The 19929-nt window shown below is 35.5% G+C and overlaps 1 protein-coding gene across 5 annotated transcripts in view; it reads left to right on the forward strand.

Moving 5' to 3' along the window:
- Positions 1–19929, forward strand: part of SNX7 (sorting nexin 7) — a 99900-nt gene that overhangs the window by 59989 nt on the left and 19982 nt on the right. For 4 of the 5 annotated variants that reach the window (XM_057718504.1, XM_057718513.1, XM_057718520.1 and 1 more), the window contains exon 8: positions 17683–17835. The exons of the other annotated variant lie outside the window; for it this stretch is intronic. In XM_057718504.1, the coding sequence (XP_057574487.1) occupies positions 17683–17835 (153 nt within the window). The remainder of the gene's footprint in view (positions 1–17682; positions 17836–19929) is intronic. 5 annotated transcript variants of the gene reach the window in all.

The raw sequence follows: 19929 nt of genomic DNA on the forward strand, positions 1-19929 counted from the left end.
ACTCCCACATGCATCTTCAGCACTTCTTTTGAGTCATCTAACACTCACTTTTCATCAGAAGAGGTTATATATTCATACAGTTCAACAACCAGGAAAAAGGAGCTCAGAGTCTCTGCGTCTGTGCCAAATTTTGAGTCCCTGTGTGATATGTCCCTACAAATGTTATCTCCAACCACCAGTGTTCATTTATAGAACATTAGGAGTGTAAACATTTCATTCATCCCCAAAATGTATTTTTTGATCTCTAATGTAAGCAGTTAGCATGTTGCTTAAAAAAAAAAAAAACACCACCAAAACAATTTATTTGAATATGTAATATATTCACATGGCTCAAAATTCATAAATTTTAAAGTACATTTAATGAAAAGTCTCCTTCCCATCCCCATATCCTATCTTCCCAATTCCCACCACCCACTTTACAAGTACCTACTGTTAGTTACTTTTGTAGCCTTCCAGGTTTCTTTACGGATGTACAACAAATACAAACATACATTCTGATTTTACTTTTTTTATGAATGTAGTAATATGGTATAAAGGTTTCTATTCTTTGCTTTATTAATATAATAAAATATCTTGGAGAACATTCCAGTTATTGGTCTTTTACAGCTATATGGTCTTCTGATGTCTGAATGTACCAGAATTTATTTAATCTGACTCCTACTGGTGAACATTTATTTCTAATCTTTTGCTACTATAAAAAATGCTTCAGTGAATAACCCTGTACGTGTTTTATTTTGTGAATGTAGCAGTAGATCTGTAGAATAAATGCCTAAAGTGAAATTGCTGAACCAAAGACTATTCAGTTTTGATAGCCCATTATTAATTGTGGGCTCTTGGACAAGTTAGCTAACTTCTCATCAACTTTGTTTCATAGTTTGTAGAACGGAAGAAATAACAGTACCTAGCTCATAGGGTTAAACAGGTAACATATGTAAGTGCTTGGAAGAGTGCCTGGTACAAAGAAAGGGCTAAAAGAATTAGCTGTTGTTGTTATTGTTGATGTTATTATTATTATCACCAAATTACATTTGACTGCCTGTTTACTCCTGTACTCTTCACCCCAGTCTTGTTGGTGTTATCAAACTGTAGAATCATTGCTATCTGATAAGTGAAAAATAGTATCCCCTTATAGCTTTAATTTGTATTTCTCTTATGATGAACAAGGTTAAGCATTTTTTTATGTTTAAGTAAAATTTGTATTTCTTTTTTTGTAATTGTCTGTTTTTTGCTCATTAGATTTTATCTATTAATTCTTGATCTTTTCCTGATTTTTAAGAAATTCTTGTTAGAGAAATTAGTCCTTTTTGTCATTTGTATTGTATTTTAATTTTCTTCTTAGTGATTTTTGCTGTACAGAAATGTTTAGTTTTTATAAAGTCAGATTTATCTATCTTTTTCTAAAGGATTTTACTTTTAAGTACAAGTTAGGATGACAAAAGAATTGTATCACTTTTATTAACTTTTGGGGTTTTCTTTTTTACATTTGTATCTTGGAGCCATTTGGAATTAATTCTGGTTATAAATGTGAGGTGTGAATTCAACTATATATTTTTTCAGGTGACTGTCCTGTTGTACCAAAACTATTTATTGAGTGATCATGTTTTCCCCAATACTTTGTGATGCTACCTTTGAAATATACTCAGTTTTTGTTGTCACATGCCACTGTTTCAAGGCTTCCTATATGTTCCCTTGACTTGCCTTGAACCCATACTGTTTCAGTAATGGAAGTTTTAGGATAAGTTTTATATGTGGTAGAGCTTGTCTACTGCCCACTCGTTGCCCTTCTTGTTTGTCTGTTTGCAGTGCTTTTAAAAGTAAACTTTAAAATAACTTATTTGTAATGATAATAAACACTTGAATTATGATGTTATTTCCTAAAAATAATTACTGTATTGTCTCCCTTTAAAAAACAAAACAGAACTAAACTAATTCTATTAGTAGAATACTATATATATCCAAAAGTACCAAAAATCGAATTTGTTTTGAGCTAATATTTCTTCTAAAATACCATCATGTTTTTAGAATGAAGTAATTGAGAAAATATTGAATAATATTAGAGGATTTCTGGGAAGCCATGTAAAAGTAGGTTTACTAAAGGATACTTTTTGAGGAGGGGACACCTAAAATTTATATGCTATTCCAGTTATATTGATCCACAGCTCTCTAGGACTTTGCTATGCAGTATTGTACCCACTAACCACATGTGGCTATTTACATTTAAATTTGCATTAATTTAAATTAAATACAATGAAAACTTCAGTTCCTCAGTTGTATTAGCTACATTTCAAAGTCAAATATGGCTATTGCTTCTATTTTGGGCACTCCAGAATTGAACATTTCTCTCATTCCAGAAAGTTCTGTTAGCTAGCTCTGTTTTAGAATACATTGCAATTTTAAGAGCTGTATTTTTTATGTATGCCAGTTTGGTTGATTGAGCCAGAGAGGAAAGATCATATCTAATGAAGGTTCTAGCTTTGGTAGGGATGCAGGTGGAAAAGAGATGAACGTCTGAAAAAACGTCAAGAGAAATCACTTGATTAAAAGTCTTATGTACACAGTACTTCAGCAAAGATAACATTTCAGTCACTAGACTTTTTAATAGTGTACTCTATCACCTAAATATTTTTGAGCACACCTCCCAATATGTGTACATTTTAAATTTACAAATTATCTACTTGCACTACTGTACTCATACGTTTTATCTGTATTATAAACTATGCACGTAAGTTGAAAACATTACATGAAAGTTAAATATAAGGTGGTCATAAGGTACAAACTTCCGCTTATAAAATAAGTGATGGGAATGTAATGTATAGGGTGGTGACTATAGTTAATAATACTGTATTGTGTATTTGAGAGTTGCTAAGAGAGCAAATCTTAAAAGCTCAATAGTTCTCGTCACAAGGAAAAAAATTTTTTAACTATATGTGGTGATGGATGTAAACTAGACACGTTGTTGTGATCATTTCTCAATATATACATATATCAAATAATTTTGTTGTACACTTGAAACTAATATAAGGTTTTATGTCAATTAAAAATAATTAAATATAAATGACAGTTCCTTTGAGCAGCCCGTGAGCGATCTTAAATATGTCCTGAAGTTCATGGACCTCATTGTGGAATTTTTTTTTTTTTTTAAGAACGTTTATTGAGATACAGTTAACAGACAATAAACAGCATATATTTAGACTGTACAATTTGGTATCCCAATCTCCCGATTAATTCCCCCCAACCCTCCCTGCTTTCCCCACTTGATGTCCATGTGTTTGTTCTCTACACCTGTGTCTCTATTTCTGCCTTGCGTTTCTTCTTTCATAGTTGTTAGCATTTGCCTTATGTATTGAGGTGCTCCTATATTGGGTGCATATATATTTATAATTGTTATCTCCTCTTCTTGGATGGATCCCTTGATCTTTATGTAATGTCCTTTCTTGTCTCTTGTAACATTTTTTATTTTAAAGTCTATTTTATCTGATATGGTATCACTACTCCAGCTTTCTTTTGATTTTCATTTGCATGGAATATCTTTTTCCATCCCCTCACTTTCCATCTGTATGTGTCCCTAGGTCTGAAGTGGGTCTCTTGGAGACAGCATATACATGGGTCTTGTTTTTGTATCCATTCAGCCAGTCTGTGTCTTCTGGTTGGAGCATTTAGTCCATTTACGTTCAAGGTAATTATCGATATGTATGTTCCTATTACCATTTTCTTAATTGTTTTGTTTTTGTTTTTGTAGGTCCTTTTCTTCTCTTATGTTTCCCGCTTGGAGAAGTTCCTTTAGCATTTGTTGTAGGGCTGGTTTGGTGGTGCTGAATTCTCTTAGCTGTTGCTTGTCTGTAAAGCTTTTGATTTCTCCATCGAATCTGAATGAGATCCTTGCTGGGTAGAGTATTCTTGGTTGTAGGTTCTTCCCTTTCATCACTTGAAATATATCATGCCACTCCCTTCTGGCTTGCAGAGTTTCTGCTGAGAAGTCATCTGTTACCCTTATGGGAGTTCCCTTGTATGTTATTTGTCGTTTTTCCCTTATTGTTTTTAATAACATTTCTCTGCCTTTAATTTTTGTCAGTTTGACTACTATATGTCTTGGCGTGTTTCTCCTTGGGTTTATCCTGCCTGGGACTCTCTGCGCTTCCTGGACTTGGGTAGCTATTTCCTTTCCCATGTTAGGGAAGTTTTCAACTATAATCTCTTCCAATATTTTCTCAGGTCCTTTCTCTCTCTCATCTCCTTCTGGGACCCCTATAATGCGAATGTTGGTGCGTTTAACATTGTCCCAGAGGTCTCTTAGGCTGTCTTCAGTTCTTTTCATTCTTTTTCCTTTATTCTTTTCCACATCAGTGATTATCACCATTCTGTCTTCCAGGTCACTTATTCGCCTTTCTGCCTCAGTTAATCTGCTATTGGTTCCATCTAGTGTATTTTTCATTTCCGTTATTGTGTTGCATATCTCTGTTTGTTTGCTCTTTAATTCTTCTAGGTCTTTGGTAAAGTTTTCGATCTTTGCATCCAGTCTTTTTTCAAAGTCCTGGATCATCTTCACCATCATTATTCTGAATTCTTTTTCTGTAAGGGTGCCTATCCTGTCCCTTCATCTGGTACAAAGTCCTCTGCTTTTTCATTTTCTCTATCTTGCTGTGGCTGTGGTTTTCAGTTCCACAAGACGAAATACTGTTGATACTGCTTGATACTGCTGTCTGCCCTCTTGTGGAGGAAGCTATCTAGGAGCCTCCTGTGTGCTTCCTGATGGGAGGGACTGATCTGGAATTTTATAATGTGGTAGGGTTGGATGAAAAATTAGAGGACCTGGATTCTGGGAAGAAGTTACCAAAAAAGTAACTGAAGTCTCAATAAACATTCCTTTTTCTTGTTAATAAAATGGGGAAAATAATATTTACATTGTAGGTGTATAGTGAGAATTAAATAAGATAATACGTGAAGTATTGTTTGGTTAAATAGTGAATAAAAATATTTAATGGCAGAAAATTGTACGGCCTGTGAAGGTCTGTAAAATAAATGTTTAGATTTGGCTTTGAAATAATTTTTAACTTTATTGAAACCTAATGATAGTGTAGCATATCACTTTTCTAGGCTTACATTATATTCTTCAGAAACAAATATAAGAAACTATATCTAAACAATTAAAAGAACTTGATTAAAAAATTGTTTTAAGGAGCCACATCATTTCTTTTTAAAAGGTTTATATTAATAGGACTTATGAAAGCACCTGAGAAAATTAATACTCTTCTGTCCCATATATTTTTACTGTGCCTCTGTTGTGCAGAGGGTGCAAAGGAGATCGCTATGCTTCCTAAAATGGGGCTGTTTAAATAATTGGCTTTCTGTTGCCTCCAGTGTCACAGGAAACTGTGATTATTCCTTATTTGAAGGATGTTAATGGTGTTGGAGGTACTGACTTGAAAGGTGATGCGTCAACTATATTTGTGGGTGTTTTATGACTTAATTTGTCATTTTCAGAAAATGCATTGTGTTTTACTGCACAGGTTACATTTGGATAACAAAATTGGCAGTGAATTTCAGGAAGAGAGGTTTCTACTTTTTAAGAAATTGTGTATTGTAAAGTGTATAAGAAAGGTACTCACGTGTAGTAATCACATGTATGCCTGAGCAGCATTGTATCGTCAAACATCTAATTTTTCAGATACATCTTACCTCTCTCAAAAATCAGAAAATAATGTAATTTTATTGTTATGAGCCCTCTTCTCTTTCCCCTGCAATTTAATTAATACTGATAAGAAGAGGTAGCTGTCAGATTAGAATTGAAGTTTTGAATTTTCTATTGTCTTCTGATGGAGTGGCAATCTAAATCTTTTTATTTAGGTATATTATTTTCAAGAACTTTTAAAACGATAATTTCTCAGCTTTTCTGATTATGAAGAGAAATTTTTAGCATTTGAATAAATAGATTGAATGGTTAACTTTTTCCGTAAAAGGCAATAATAGAGAAGTCATTTCAAAAAGCAAACAATGAAGATATTTTTAAGTAAGAAAAGCTATTATTCTCAAATTGTATTGTTTTGCCGAAAATTTTTGGTGATATATACCTTTAGGTTTAGGTTCAGGCAGCTTGTAAGTTTCTGTGGCATTTTAAAGTGTAATAAAACAATCCATGGAAAGGCAATAGTGAAGCAAGCCTAGATTCATTACTAATATTTCACCTTTCTGAAATCATTCATTTATTCTGCAAATATTTATCACATTTCTACATAGTAAGTACTGAGTTTATAATGGTGAAAAGATAGATACATGGCCCATGTTAGAACTTATCTTCTAACAGGAAAGTACATAAACATACATAAAATAATTGTTCTAATGAATGTTAAGGAGATGAACAGTGAACTGAGATGGAGAGAGTAATGAAAAAGAACCTACTTTGTACAAAAATGCTGTTCTGAAAAGAACTATCTGAGGAACTGTACTTAAACTGAGATTAAAAGAAAGAGAACTAGCTTGAAGATTTAAAATGGATTAATTTTTAGAAACCTCACCATTTATTTGTCTTCTTTGATATCTCTCAATAAAGTTTTAAAATGTTTTCTCCAAAAAGGTCTTCTACATCCTTTCATAAGTTTATCCCCAAGTACCTTATTTTTTGTTTGTGTTTATCATAAATTATATATTTAAATTTTTTTATTTTCTTTTTTGGGGCCAGAGTATAGAAATATAATTCACTTTTGCATATTTATCTTATATCCAGCAATCGTCTAAATTATTTTTAGTTTTACTAATTTCTTTATACGCTCTTTGGAATTTTCCATGTAGAAAACCTTATGGGTACATAGTGATGGTTTTGTCTTGTTTATTCAATCTTTATACCTTGTGTTTATTTTTTCATTTCTTATTGCGCTGGCTAAAAAAATGCATTGTAAAGTTATTAGTGATGAGACATCCTTGTATTATCCCTGATGCTAAAGTAAATGCTTTCAGGAATTTTTTCATTAGTAATGATGTTTGCTAAACTTTTTAAAATACATATTTTTAATCAGGTTAAGACAGTTTTTATTTACTCCTGTGTGATGAGAAGTTGATTCATAAGTGGGTGTTGAAATTTCTTGAGTGGTTTCCTGTACCAACTCATATAAGTGTATGATTCTTTTCTCGTTATTCACTTAATGTAGTGATTTACACCAAGAGATTTATAACTATCCTTAAATCCCTGACATAAATAAACTTGGCCCTTGCTGGATTTGGCTAGCTCAACTTTTAGGACTTTTGTGTTTGTATTTCTGAATAAGAATAATTTGTCATCATTGTATATTGTATGTTTCAAGCATACACAATTTTTTTTCCGGTCAATTACACCTGAATAAAGTAGGAGTGGGGGATGATTTGTAATTACCATTGCTTGTACCGGAAATGTCAGTTTTTGTATCAAGGTCATGCTATCCTTATAAATTTCTACATGCTAGACTAATTTGTGTCAGGTTGCCATTATTCATTAGGAAAATAACTTCTAATAATGCAATAGGAGCAGACCCTTGTAAGTTGTTTCCATGTTAGGAGCTCAGTCATGATATTGGAGCGACTCTAAATTTTAATTGTGTTGCCCAGATGAACTTACTGCTGTACTTGTAAATAGAGACAGTCACAGAGTGACGAAAGGGGATGCTCACTTGCCACTAGTTCTAGGTTATAATATCAGGGATAAGTGATGAAGGGTGGATGATTCAGTAGTCAGAGACGGTGGTTCTTTCTTAGAGAGGTAAGTGAAATTTTCCCAAGACTGCTGTTTAGCAGTGATAGATCAAAGTGGTTGGAAAAAGTTTGACTTCTATCATCCTGGCAGCTGTTCCTGGAGAAATAGACTGTGGGGAAGGTGCTTCCTCAATCTGTAATTTTTATAAATGATACCTTGATAGAACTTGGTAATCATGGCAATTAACTCAGAATTATCGTGCCAAAGTGTATTAATTCTTTATTAAATATGTAGCTCAGCAGTCAAGCACCTTTACTTCTAACACATTGTAATGCAGTGTACAGTTCAAACATTTTTATGAAGAGTTTACTTTCTTTGGTATAGGAAAATTGGAATGTATACCCCAGAAGTCTAATAAAAGACCCATCCATGGCCAATGCAAGCTCAAAATTTCTTTAAGGTCTCCTGTTTTAAAGTTTCATATGAATATCACTACTCCATAATATATTAATGTTTATGTTAATTTTTTTCTCCCAATTCATCCCACCACCCATGTTTATGTTAATTTAAAAGTATTTTTCTCTGATCTCCATAAAATATCTATGGCAAGATTATGCCATGTTTATTCACGACATTGGCAATCGTCTAGGTTATCACTGAGTATTGATGTGGATATAGCAATCGCAATTTAAGAAACACACATTAAGGCATTCTGTACTGGTCTCATCATGAAACTATATCAGAATTGGGAGGACTTTCTGATTTAAGTAAAGATTTACCTCTGTGACATCAGTATGCCAAAAATTGAGTGAGAAAAGAAGGAAGATATTTCGCACTGGGGCACTGTGCCTAGCATCATACTCTTGGCACATAGTAGGTGCTCAACAGATAGTTCTTGAATGAACTAATATATTTTCTAAAAACTAATCTCTGGTAAGTAAGAAAAACTAAAGGCCTAAGAGAATGTTTGGAAATATAGGGGGTCTTCTTAAGTTGCTGGACAGGATTTTTTAGTTACTAGGAAGTATATTTTAAGGAACTTTCAGAGTCAGTGAGGGAAGGTCCATCTGCATTGTTTATCTTAGGATTGTATCATTCCATAATTAGCAAGATACTAATATTTCTTGTATTAGAGTGGAATAACTTATTGATGTGATGTGGTAACCTATTTCCTCAAAATGGAGGTAATTTCTGGACTTTTTGGCCTCACCCATCTGATTTGGAATGGCCTGAGAAAGACTTTTTGGCCTGGCTATATTGTCCATTCCAGCCAGCAACACTCTCAGGCATATTGGGGCATTTGGGGAGCTTTCTGAGCAATTAATATCTCTTTGTTTCCCCTATGGATGTTCCTTTTATATGCATGTCCTCAGTAAGGATTCCCTAACATAGTGGAAGTGAGTGAGCTGGCAGATTCAGTCAGGACATTTCTGAGACCCTAACAATAGTCCTTTCATAATCACTTTGGAGTGCCACTCTAACCCTAACGTGTATTAAATACTTAAGTCCCAGGTGCTTTGCTAACACCTTATTCAGAACAATCCTATGAGGTAGGTACTTTCTTTCTTCTCATTTTACAGATGAGGAAACAGCAACCCGTCATGGAACTGAACTTAGCGAAGGTCACATAGTCAGGATTCCCACCCGTGGACTTCAGAGCCCAGGCTCTAGATCACTGATCTATAAGTGTGTGATTATGAAATTTTTAAAATTCAGGGAAAAAGGAGAGGAGGAGCCAAATGCAAATTATTTATACCCTAAGGCAACTAAGAAAGATGAAATAAGGATATTTATTAGCTATAAAGATACATTTCCTTTTTAAGGGAAATTTTTGAATCTAGATGTTCTGGATTTCTTAAAATTTAGTTTGGGAGGTACTTCCTTTTTTTTTTTTTAAGAAAAAAGAATAAGCTCGTTGATAGATTCTAAGGCAGTTGGTAAGGTGACATAGAGGAAATGCCCAGTGCAGTGTGGATCTGAAACTGCTACTAGGTTGTAAGCTTCCAGCAACAGGGACCTTCCTTCCCTCTTGTATGCACCGCTGTGCCCTTGGTCATGTGCCTGGGCCAATGCCTGGGACATAGTAAGCACTTAAAGAAGATTTGTTGAATGAATGTTTACTTTTATACTCAACTTATTTGTTCTTCCATCTTATTGAAAATAATAAGAAACTGTATTTTGGAGGAGAATAGAGGTTTAAGGAGCACAAATAAATAAAATTAAGATGGGGGCAGGAAATATTTCTTTTTAAATCAGCTTAAATTGAGTTTGCCAATTAATTCAGGAGAAGAAAAACATAATTGAGAACTGGCAGAAGGATGTTGAGAGTGCACTGTTACAGGACCCACATTCATCATGTGCAAAGTCTACTTTGTAAGACTTGGACCAGCTAGACTGGGGGGAAGAAAGCTACCTCTAAAAGTTACAGAGAAAGTTAAATGAGATGCCATGTGTGACATGCAGCTTAGGACCTAATCATGGTAGGGACTCAGCATTAAGTGAGCAGGCAGATAGATATTAAGAATGTGCAACATACATGCACAAACACAGCTCCTTTTCCTAACTCTACCCCTCACCATAGCTTCAAGACACCTCTTGTAAATCCCTCTTTTTCTTACTCTCAAACCATTCTTGATAGTGTTAGAGACAAAGAAAACAAGGATGATCAAAAGGCTTTCCAGCAAGAATGTGAAGGAGATCAGGGCTGTTTGTCATCTCCTTAATGACAAAGGCGATTGACTGGCCAGCTGGTTACCCGTGTTCTGTGCCATCCCTCCAAAAGTTGATTGCTCTCTTTTCATAGTCCTTGCCACATCTAAAGCTATTCTAAAGTAATTCCTAGACACCTGCACTTCCCTGCCAGAAAGTCCAATTAAGCTCTCAAAGTCCATTTCTAGGAGGAATAGTTTAGCCAAGCAAATCCAGTAGAATAATTCTTGTTTCTATTGGTAAATGTAGAAGTTCTTGCCTCTGTATTGGAAATATATTGAGAGAAAAAGCATCAAAAGATCACCCTTAAATCTTAAGAGCAAAAGGCCTACCTAATCATTTTTAAGCACACTTTAATCTCTAAGAAGAAAAGCCCAATTGTTTTCAAATGTTTGGTATTAGATCAAATACACACTCTGGATACATTGTATTTACCTCTTACATAGTTGAGTATACAGGTAATCCCATTCTATAGAATTGGTCTCCCAACTTTATTATAAACGATTTTTGGAGATTTATATTTGTGGAGTATGTTTTTTTAAACAACATTTTAAAATGTTTTTCATATTTTGTTCATACTCTATTTTATTCACTAACTGAACTCTGTGATTATACAGTTCACATCTGTATTTTATTTATAAATAGATATTCCTGGTATGATTTCCAGGACCACATTTTGTCACAAAGGAAAAAAGTTATCTTCATTATTGGATTCTAAAATGTTCTATCAAACTTATATCTTTTTTATTAGCTTAAATAAAATACTGATTTTCTGTGAAAAAAAAGTTTGTTTTAATTAATCATTTGTTAAAGAAAGATATGCAAATTATATTTGCATGGATTTATATAACTTTTCTATAAAAATAGATCTATTTCTGATGGTTGTACTTATGGGAAAATATGTTCTTACAAATTTAAATGTATAAAAGTAACACAAAATTTAAATCTATAAAAGGCCTATTTTACTAAAAATTATTAAAATGCTATAGGGTTTCTGGATTGGTTTCACTTTGTAAAGTCAGCTTTGAGGGAATAAGGAGGAAAACCTCCAAGGTGATTAAATGGGGTTGAGGGATTCAGTGCACCTGTTGTTGCCTTAGTAGACACGTGTTTCAAAAATTAAGTAACTATTAAAAATAGTGTAATGGTCTGTAATTGTAGGAATGGTCCACAGGGCTATTCCATTAGAATGTAGGTTTTATTTCCTAGCAATAATGAATGATCTGTGTGGAGTCATCCAAATTGCTTTACCCACTTTCCCATATGACCTGTGGCAGACATTCATAACATGATATAATCAGGGTTCAGAGCCATAACTGACGTGGATGGAACTAGTATATCTGTTCTTGGCCCTTTAGCCACCAGGCCATTCTCTAGATAACCTTGAACTGAATCAAAGAAACAAAACAAGCCCAGTCTCACACGTAAAGGAAGGGGCACCCTTGAGCTGAATCTAGGAGACCTCCAAGTTGATGGGATATGACATGAACTTCGTGCATCTTTTATTCTTTGATTTGGCACCCACCTCTTAGACTGTACTTTTTATGGATGAGAAATAACGAAGTATAGTAATTAAATATTACTTTAACATTTAATATGTTCATGTTAATGGTGGACTGTTTTTAGCATGATCATTTTTTTTTTCATTGTTATTTCCTTTATTTTTTTTTTTTCTTTGTGACCCTGCCCCCTCTCAGGGATGAGTACTTTTACTTTTTATTTCCACTTAGTAAGAATGATAGTAAGAATTTTTAGTGAAACATGTCACAAGATTGACCTCCAAAAGTTGTTTGATATATACCTCACTCTGCAAGACTATTACTGTTGCCTTCAGGCCTTCATTTCCTACCTCACCCTACCCCACCTGTTCTTCTAGTGAATGTTATCCAGTTAAAAATATCAGATAATCTTATCTTTTCTTCCAGTGCCCATGCTTAGTCAATTGCCAGCCCTTACTGATTCTGTCTCTCAGGGTCTCCTCCTCTCAATATCTCCTGTATCAGGAATCTGATTGTTACTGCTGCCTTCCTGGTTCTCTCCCCTAAACTCCTTCAGTGGTTCCACTTGGTTTTTTTTTTTTAATTAAAAATCCAGACACCCTCCCAGGGAAATCCCTTTAGTACCTGGCAACTGCCTGCCTCTCTTTCCTCTTCTGCTATTCCCCTGCTCATACTCTAGGTACCAACCTTGACAAACCACCTGCAATTTTTAGAAACTTTAAAGTAAACATGCTTCTAGAGCCATATACCCTATTTGCTTTACATTAACTGCATTTTACATTTTCTTTATCCAGTTTTTTTTTTTTTTTAATTTCTCCCCTTAGGCATGAGTACTTGAGGACAAGGTCTGTTTTTTCACCCTTCATCTTAGTTCCTTACACAGGCTGGATGGATGCAGAGTGAGTGCTGCAGGATGAGTGAGTGGGAATGAACCAGATCATCATTTTTATTGCTGTTTCCATAGTCCAGTGCAGGTTAATTGGTTGCCTTTCCTGCCCCCTCCTTCCTTTCTCTTTTAAGCATCCCTGTATCTATCTGAAGTATACCTCAGCCCTGGTCAAAAACTTTCGGTACCTTACCTTTTCCTGCAGAATCCATTTCATGCTCAATGCCATTTACACCCTCTAGTGGTCAATCGTCAATCAACCTGTCCAGCTGCATTTCCCATGTTTCTCCTTGCCCACCTCCAGCCTCCAGACCTCTCTCTTATTCATTCTTTTGTCACACTCTGTAGCATGACATCCCTGTGGTTTTATTTATGCCATACACTCATCCGGGTATTTTCTTCCCCAGCCATTGCCTAGCAGACTTAAGATTTGGATATCGCCTACCCCATCTGGAATTAATTCTCCATCCTGTGTTTTTCTATATACTCTTTCAATTATTTTCTTCCATTATGATATATATCACATTTTGCTTTGTATTATAGCCTTTGGTTTTTGTTTCATTTTTGCATATTTGTATTCTAAAAGATAACAAACTCCTTGAGGTAAGAGCTGAATCACTTTAACTTTGAAAGTCACTGGCAAGCTAGCTTGGGGCAGCAGCTATGGAAAGAGCATGTGTTTTGACTTGGTTTGAATCTCCATGATGCCACAAAAAGCTATGTGATCTCGTTTCTTTCTTTCTTCTAGTTTCCCAGCTTGTAAAAGGAAGATAATATTACCAAATTTGCAACATTATTATGCAGATTAAATGAAATAATGTATGTGAAGTATATAGCTTAATACAGTGGCCCATGGCAGAAGTACAAGTGGTCATTATTATTGCTACTGTTCCTGGTACCGTAGTAGTTACTTGTTATTGAAGAAGGATATTGTTTTGGTTGCCTGAGCTCTTAGTATTAATGGTTTTCATTTAATTGTGTGGCTCATTTCTAGCTGAATATAACTGAAGCTAGAGATTACCCATTAGCCTTGCGGTTAAATCTAAATATTTATTTTTCATTATATTACAATCTTTTATTACTTATTCTGATATTACAACATTTTCCGGGCAAAAAGGATTGCTTGCTTCTTCAGTTTTTCCACCAGCAGAGAGGGCCAAGTCATTTCTAGTATTTGCGAAATGAGTGACTCAAGCTTTAATCCTTTTAAACTCAGTCTTTTTTTGGGCTGTTTTGTGGTAGAAACTATGAATTGAGTTCCCTACTTTTAGAGTAATTGAAACCTGCTGTGTGGTTAGAGGGGTGCTGAAGCACTGGAGGAACTTCTTTGGCCTGCCAGGTGCCTAACACGTCACTCTCCCACTTCGGTGAAATTTTGTTGAGTGTTTAGGTTCAGAGCCTGAACCGCACCATCTAAGTGCACAGTTCCTTATACCAAAGAACTTGCTAAAAGTGCAATCAGCTAAGGGAAGGGAAATCTAATAATACGTCTTTATAAATTGGTAGAAAAGATATAGTCCAGATCATTCTTAATTTGAATTAAGTGTTTTGTGCTTATTATCAACTAGAGCTTCTTAAAGTTAAAATTATGGGAAGATGATTCAGTGTGAGGAAATACCTAATGTCTCTTTTCTCCTTTTCTAACTACAATAATGATGGAACCATTAAAGAAATAAAAAAAGTATATATATAGTCACCCCCAAAAGTGACAAATTGATCATATATATTTAGACCATATGTATCATCTTCTACTTTGGTGAGAATAAATCAAGAAATAACACTAGAGGGACTTCCGGGGTGGTGCAGTGGTTAAGACTCCGCCTGCCAATGCAGGGAACGCATCCCTGGTCCGGGAAGATCCCACATGCCTCGGAGCAACTAAGCCCATGTGCCGCAACTACTGAGCCTATGCTCTAGAGCCTGTGAACCACAACTACTGAGCTCGCATGCCACAACTACTGAAGCCCTCGTGCCTAGAGCTCATGCTCCGCAAAAGGAGAAGCCACCACAGTGAGAAGCCAGCGTACCACAACTAAGAGTAACCGCCGCGCGCCACAACTAGGGAAAGCCCACGCACAGCAACCAAGACTCAATGCAGCCAAAATAAGCAAACAAACAAACAAATAAATTTAAAAAAAGAAAGAAAGAACAGAACACTAGAAATGAAGACCTAGACCTTGGCAGAGGAATAGCATCTTTCTAGAGACCCAAATACTGGAAGAGGAGAGGGAATCAGCTTCCATCTCACCAGCTGATGATGGTGATGGTGGTGATGATGGTGGTGGTGATGGCAGTGGTAAAAGACAACGTTTAGTAGACAGATTGTCAGGGTGCTGTGCACATCAGTCAGTGTGTTCATTATTGCAGGCAGTTTTTAATAAAAATCCCTACGGGATTGGTATTGTTATTTTTATATTCATTTTGCAGATGAAGAAACTAGGGCTTCAAAAGGTAGTCTTATCCAGTGTCACACAGCTTGTGAAAGACAGATGTGTGGTCTGAGATCAGTCTAACCTATCATTAGTCGTCCCAATCCCAGTGCCTGATGAGGTACAAACTGTCTTCCTGTAGGTGGGAGTGGAATTGGAGAATAGGACAGGACTTCTTTAGGAATGCAGTAGCTCTGGGCCAGAACAGAAGCGCCAACCAGCCTGGCTACCACTAACAAGGGTTTTTAGGAGGGGGAGGTGCAGTGAAAAAGGAAAGATTTTGTTGTAAATCCCTTATGGCAGTAACACCATTTTAAGCTCCATCAGGAGGGGAAGGAAGATAGAATATATGATTTAGATACTGTGTTTCCTGAAGCCACTTTCAATAAAGAAATTTGCCAGTAATCCCATTCCAGTGCATAGCAATTTTAGAGTGCAAAAAGTAAACAGAGGAGAAAAACAGTGCAGGTACAGTTGGTGTAGGTACCTCTTGATCCTAGATATAAAAAAAACACTTTTCTAATCATCTCCATCTGGTTGTGAAAATGGCAAAACTCCATCCAACAATCCAGAGGAATGAGGTTTTAAAACCAGCCCCTGAGCTTTCTCTGCATCCTGTTTGAGTTTGGCCTGTCAGTAATTTTATCTTAGCTTACTCCCCCGCATCCATGGTCCACCACTAGACATTCCATTAACATCAAATTCTCTATGATTTAGCAAAAAATTACCCCAAAAGAGTCATACATACTCAAAAGTAATAAATGGCCTCACTGAGACAGTTTACAAACAAAACAAGAAAGTTAAAAAAAAAAAAAACCCAAAACAAAAAACCACATCTTCCTGCCACACACAAAACATGAAAACCAACTTTACTACTGAAATAGATCTCCAAAGGTAATAAAAGATGTCTATAATACCAGATGTCTATTTTTAGGGAAGTAAAAGCGAATATGGCTGCAGTGAAATAAAGTCAGAAGTGAAATTTCATAGCAAAATAAATGAATAAAATGAGTAGTATTTCAAACAAGCATTGGAAGTACAATAATATTTTTTTAATCCTAAGACGTACATTTTCACATTTTAGCATGTCTGTCATGGGGACCTTCTTAAATGATAGCCTTTTTCAAATATTTGGAGCCAAGGAATAGTGATAATGTATAATGCCCCTTTTAAAACATGGGAGAGATGGTGTTATTTCTACTTGGATCTCCCTAGCTTTGGGTCTCACTCAATAAAACCTAAGACCCTTACCACGGGCTGCATGGCTCAGTAAGATCTGGGTACCCACTGCTTCTCTGACCTCATCTCCTAGGACCTTCACTCTTTTTTTTAACTCTGCCACCTGCTACAGCCATGCTGGTCTCCTTGTTCTTCTTGGACCATCCAGGCATTCTTCCATCTCTAGACCATTGCCCATTTTTCCTCTGCCAGAAATGCTTTTCCTGCTAAGGACCCCCATGGTTCACTCTCATGTCAACTTCAGATATTTATTCAAATGACACTTTCTTATTTAGGCTTTCCCCAGCCATCTTATATAACATTGCATCATTCTTTAATCCCTATCTACGTTTCTGCTTCATTTTTCTTTTTTGGCACTTATTATCAAATTAGTTCATATTTTATTTATCTTGCTTATGGTTTGTCTTTCCCCAGTAGAATATAAGCACTGATAAAAGCAGGGATTTTTGTCTGTTGTCTTCACTATTGAGTTTCCAAGTCCTAGAAGATTGCCTGGTACAGAAAAGGCACTTAATAAATATATGCTGACTATATGAATAAATATGTGTCTATAAGATATGAATAAATATATAAAATTTATATCAATATACATGTGTTAAATATAAAGCAATAAATTGATGGGTTCCATGCTCAAAGGCTGGTGGGTGAGTTGGGGAGGAGGTGTGACTCACACTCAGCCTGTCTAATGGAGCATGGACTAGGTGTCAGGGGTCTTGAGATATAAACCTGCCTCCATTACCAAATGAATGGAATGTGGCAAGGCAATCCTCTGGGCCTCCAGGTTGGACTACATAATCTATATAGATGTTATAACATGTCAGTTAATTGATCATTCTGCTAAAAACAGTTGAAAAATGAGGAGCAGTAAGGGGAAGCTGAAGATGTGAAACCATATCTTTAACATAAATATTATCACCACAAACAGTGGTAATGAGAGAGCTATTGCAAAAGAATTTTGAGATAACTTGTAATTCAATTTCCTTTCATCAGTAGTGAAACTGAAGCCCAAGGTTTGAGAGATTTAGGGAAAGTCAAGTGCTAATCAGTGGCACACCTTAGAACTCTAACTTGACATCTCTGACTGAATCCAGTGTTCTCTTACTTTAACTAGTTAGTATACATGGTAAATACTGGTGACTTTTAAAAGAAAAAGTATTATTCTTAAACTGTTTTTTAAGTAATAGTCAGCTTAGATTTGAAGAATTCACTTAGTGGCAGGAATACATAGATCAATTGATCTCTCTTTGTGATCTCATTCAGCTTACAGAAGAGATTGGAAAACTGGAAGATAAAGTAGAGTGCGCCAATAATGCCCTGAAAGCAGATTGGGAAAGATGGAAACAAAACATGCAAAATGATATCAAGTCAGCATTTACAAACATGGCTGAGGAGAATATCCACTATTATGAACAGGTAATTAGTGATATGTGGTATCGCGTCCTTTTTAAGAAGTTATCCTCTTACTTTCTGTCTGTTTTGTGTTGGAAGATTTGAGTCCTCTCCCTCTTTTTTTGATGAGTCTTGCTAGAGGTTTATCAATTTTATTTATCTCTCAAAGAACCAACTTTTAGTTTTATTGGTTTTTGCTATTGTGTTCTTTGTTTCTATTTCATTTATTTCTGCTCTGATCTTTATGATTTCTCTCCTTCTACTAACTTTAGGTTTTGTTTGCTCCTTTCTCTGATTTCTTTAGGTGTAAGGTTAGATTGTTTATTTGGGATTTTTCTTGTTTCTTGAGGTAGGATTGTATTGCTATAAACTTCTCTCTTAGAACTGCTTTTGCTGCATCCCATAGGATTTGGGTTGTTGTGTTTTCATTGTCATTTGTCTCTAGGTATTTTTTTATTTCCTCTTTGATTTCTTCAGTGATCTCTTGGTTATTTAGTAGAGTATTGTTTAGCCTCCATGTGTTTGTGTTTTTTACAGTTTTTTTTTCCTGTAATTCATTTCTCATCTCATAGTGTTGTGGTCAGAAAAGATGCTTGATGTGATTTCACTTTTCTTAAATTTACCAAGGCTTGGCTTGTGACTCAAAATGTGATCTCTCCTGGAGACTGTTCCATGTGCACTTGAGAAGAAAGGGTAATCTGCTGTTATTGAATGTAATGTCCTATAGATAGCTATTAAATCTAGCTGATTTATTGTGTCATTTAAAGCTTGTGTTTCCTTATTAATTTTCTGTGTGGGTGATATGTCCATTGGTGTAAGTGGGGTGTTAAAGTCCCCCACTATTATTATGTTACTGTTGATTTCCTCTTTTATAGTTGTTAGCATTTACCTTATATATTGAGGTGCTCCTATATTGGGTGCATATATATTTATAATTGTTATCTCCTCTTCTTGGATTGATCTCTTGATCATTATGTAGTGTCCTTTCTTGTCTCTTGTAACATTTTTTATTTTAAAGTCTATTTTATCTGATATGGTATCACTACTCCAGCTTTCTTTTGATTTCCATTTGCACCAAATATCTTTTTTCCATCCCTTCACTTTCCATCTGTATGTGTGCCTAGGTCTGAAGTGGGTCTCTTGTGGACAGCATATATATGGGTCTTGTTTTTGTATCCACTCAGCCAGTCTGTGTCTTTTGGTTGGAACATTTAGTTCATTTACATTCAAGGTAATTATTGATATATATGTTCCTACTACCATTTTCTTAATTGTTTTGTTTTTGTTTTTGTAGGTCCTTTTCTTCTCTTATGTTTCCCGCTTGGAGAAGTTCCTTTAGCATTTGTTGTAGGGCTGGTTTGGTGGTGCTGAATTCTCTTAGCTGTTGCTTGTCTTGTAAAGCTTTGATTTCTCCATCGAATCTGAATGAGATCCTTGCTGGGTAGAGTATTCTTGGTTGTAGGTTCTTCCGTTTCATCACTTGAAATATATCATGCCACTCCCTTCTGGCTTGCAGAGTTTCTGCTAGAAATCAGCAGCTGTTAACCTTATGGGAGTTCCCTTGTATGTTATTTGTCGTTTTTCCCTTGTTGCTTTTAATAACTTTTCTCTGTCTTTAATTTTTGTCAGTTTTACTACTATATGTCTTGGCATGTTTCTCCTTGGATTTATCCTGCCTGAGACTCTCTGTGCTTCCTGTACTTGGGTGGCTCTTTCCTTTCCCATGTTAGGGAAGTTTTCAACTAGAATCTCTTCCAATATTTTCTCGGGTCCTTTCTCTCTCTCTTCTCCTTCTGGGACCCCTATAATGTGAATGTTGATGTGTTTAACATTGTCCCAGAGGTCTCTTAGGCTGTCTTCAGTTCTTTTCATTCTTTTTCCTTTATTCTTTTCCACATCAGTGATTATCACCATTTTGTCTTCCAGGTCACTTATTCGCCTTTCTGCCTCAGTTAATCTGCCCTTGTTTCCTTCTACTGTATTTTTCATTTCAGTTACTGTGTTGCTTATCTCTGTCTGTTCTTTAATTCTTCTAGGTCTTTGTTAAACTCTTCTTGTATCTTTTTGATCTTTGCATCCAGTCTTTTTTCAAAGTCCTGGATCATCTTCACCATCATT

The sequence above is a fragment of the Hippopotamus amphibius genome, chromosome 1 (assembly GCF_030028045.1).
Source record: "Hippopotamus amphibius kiboko isolate mHipAmp2 chromosome 1, mHipAmp2.hap2, whole genome shotgun sequence".
Lineage (NCBI taxonomy): Eukaryota > Metazoa > Chordata > Mammalia > Artiodactyla > Hippopotamidae > Hippopotamus > Hippopotamus amphibius.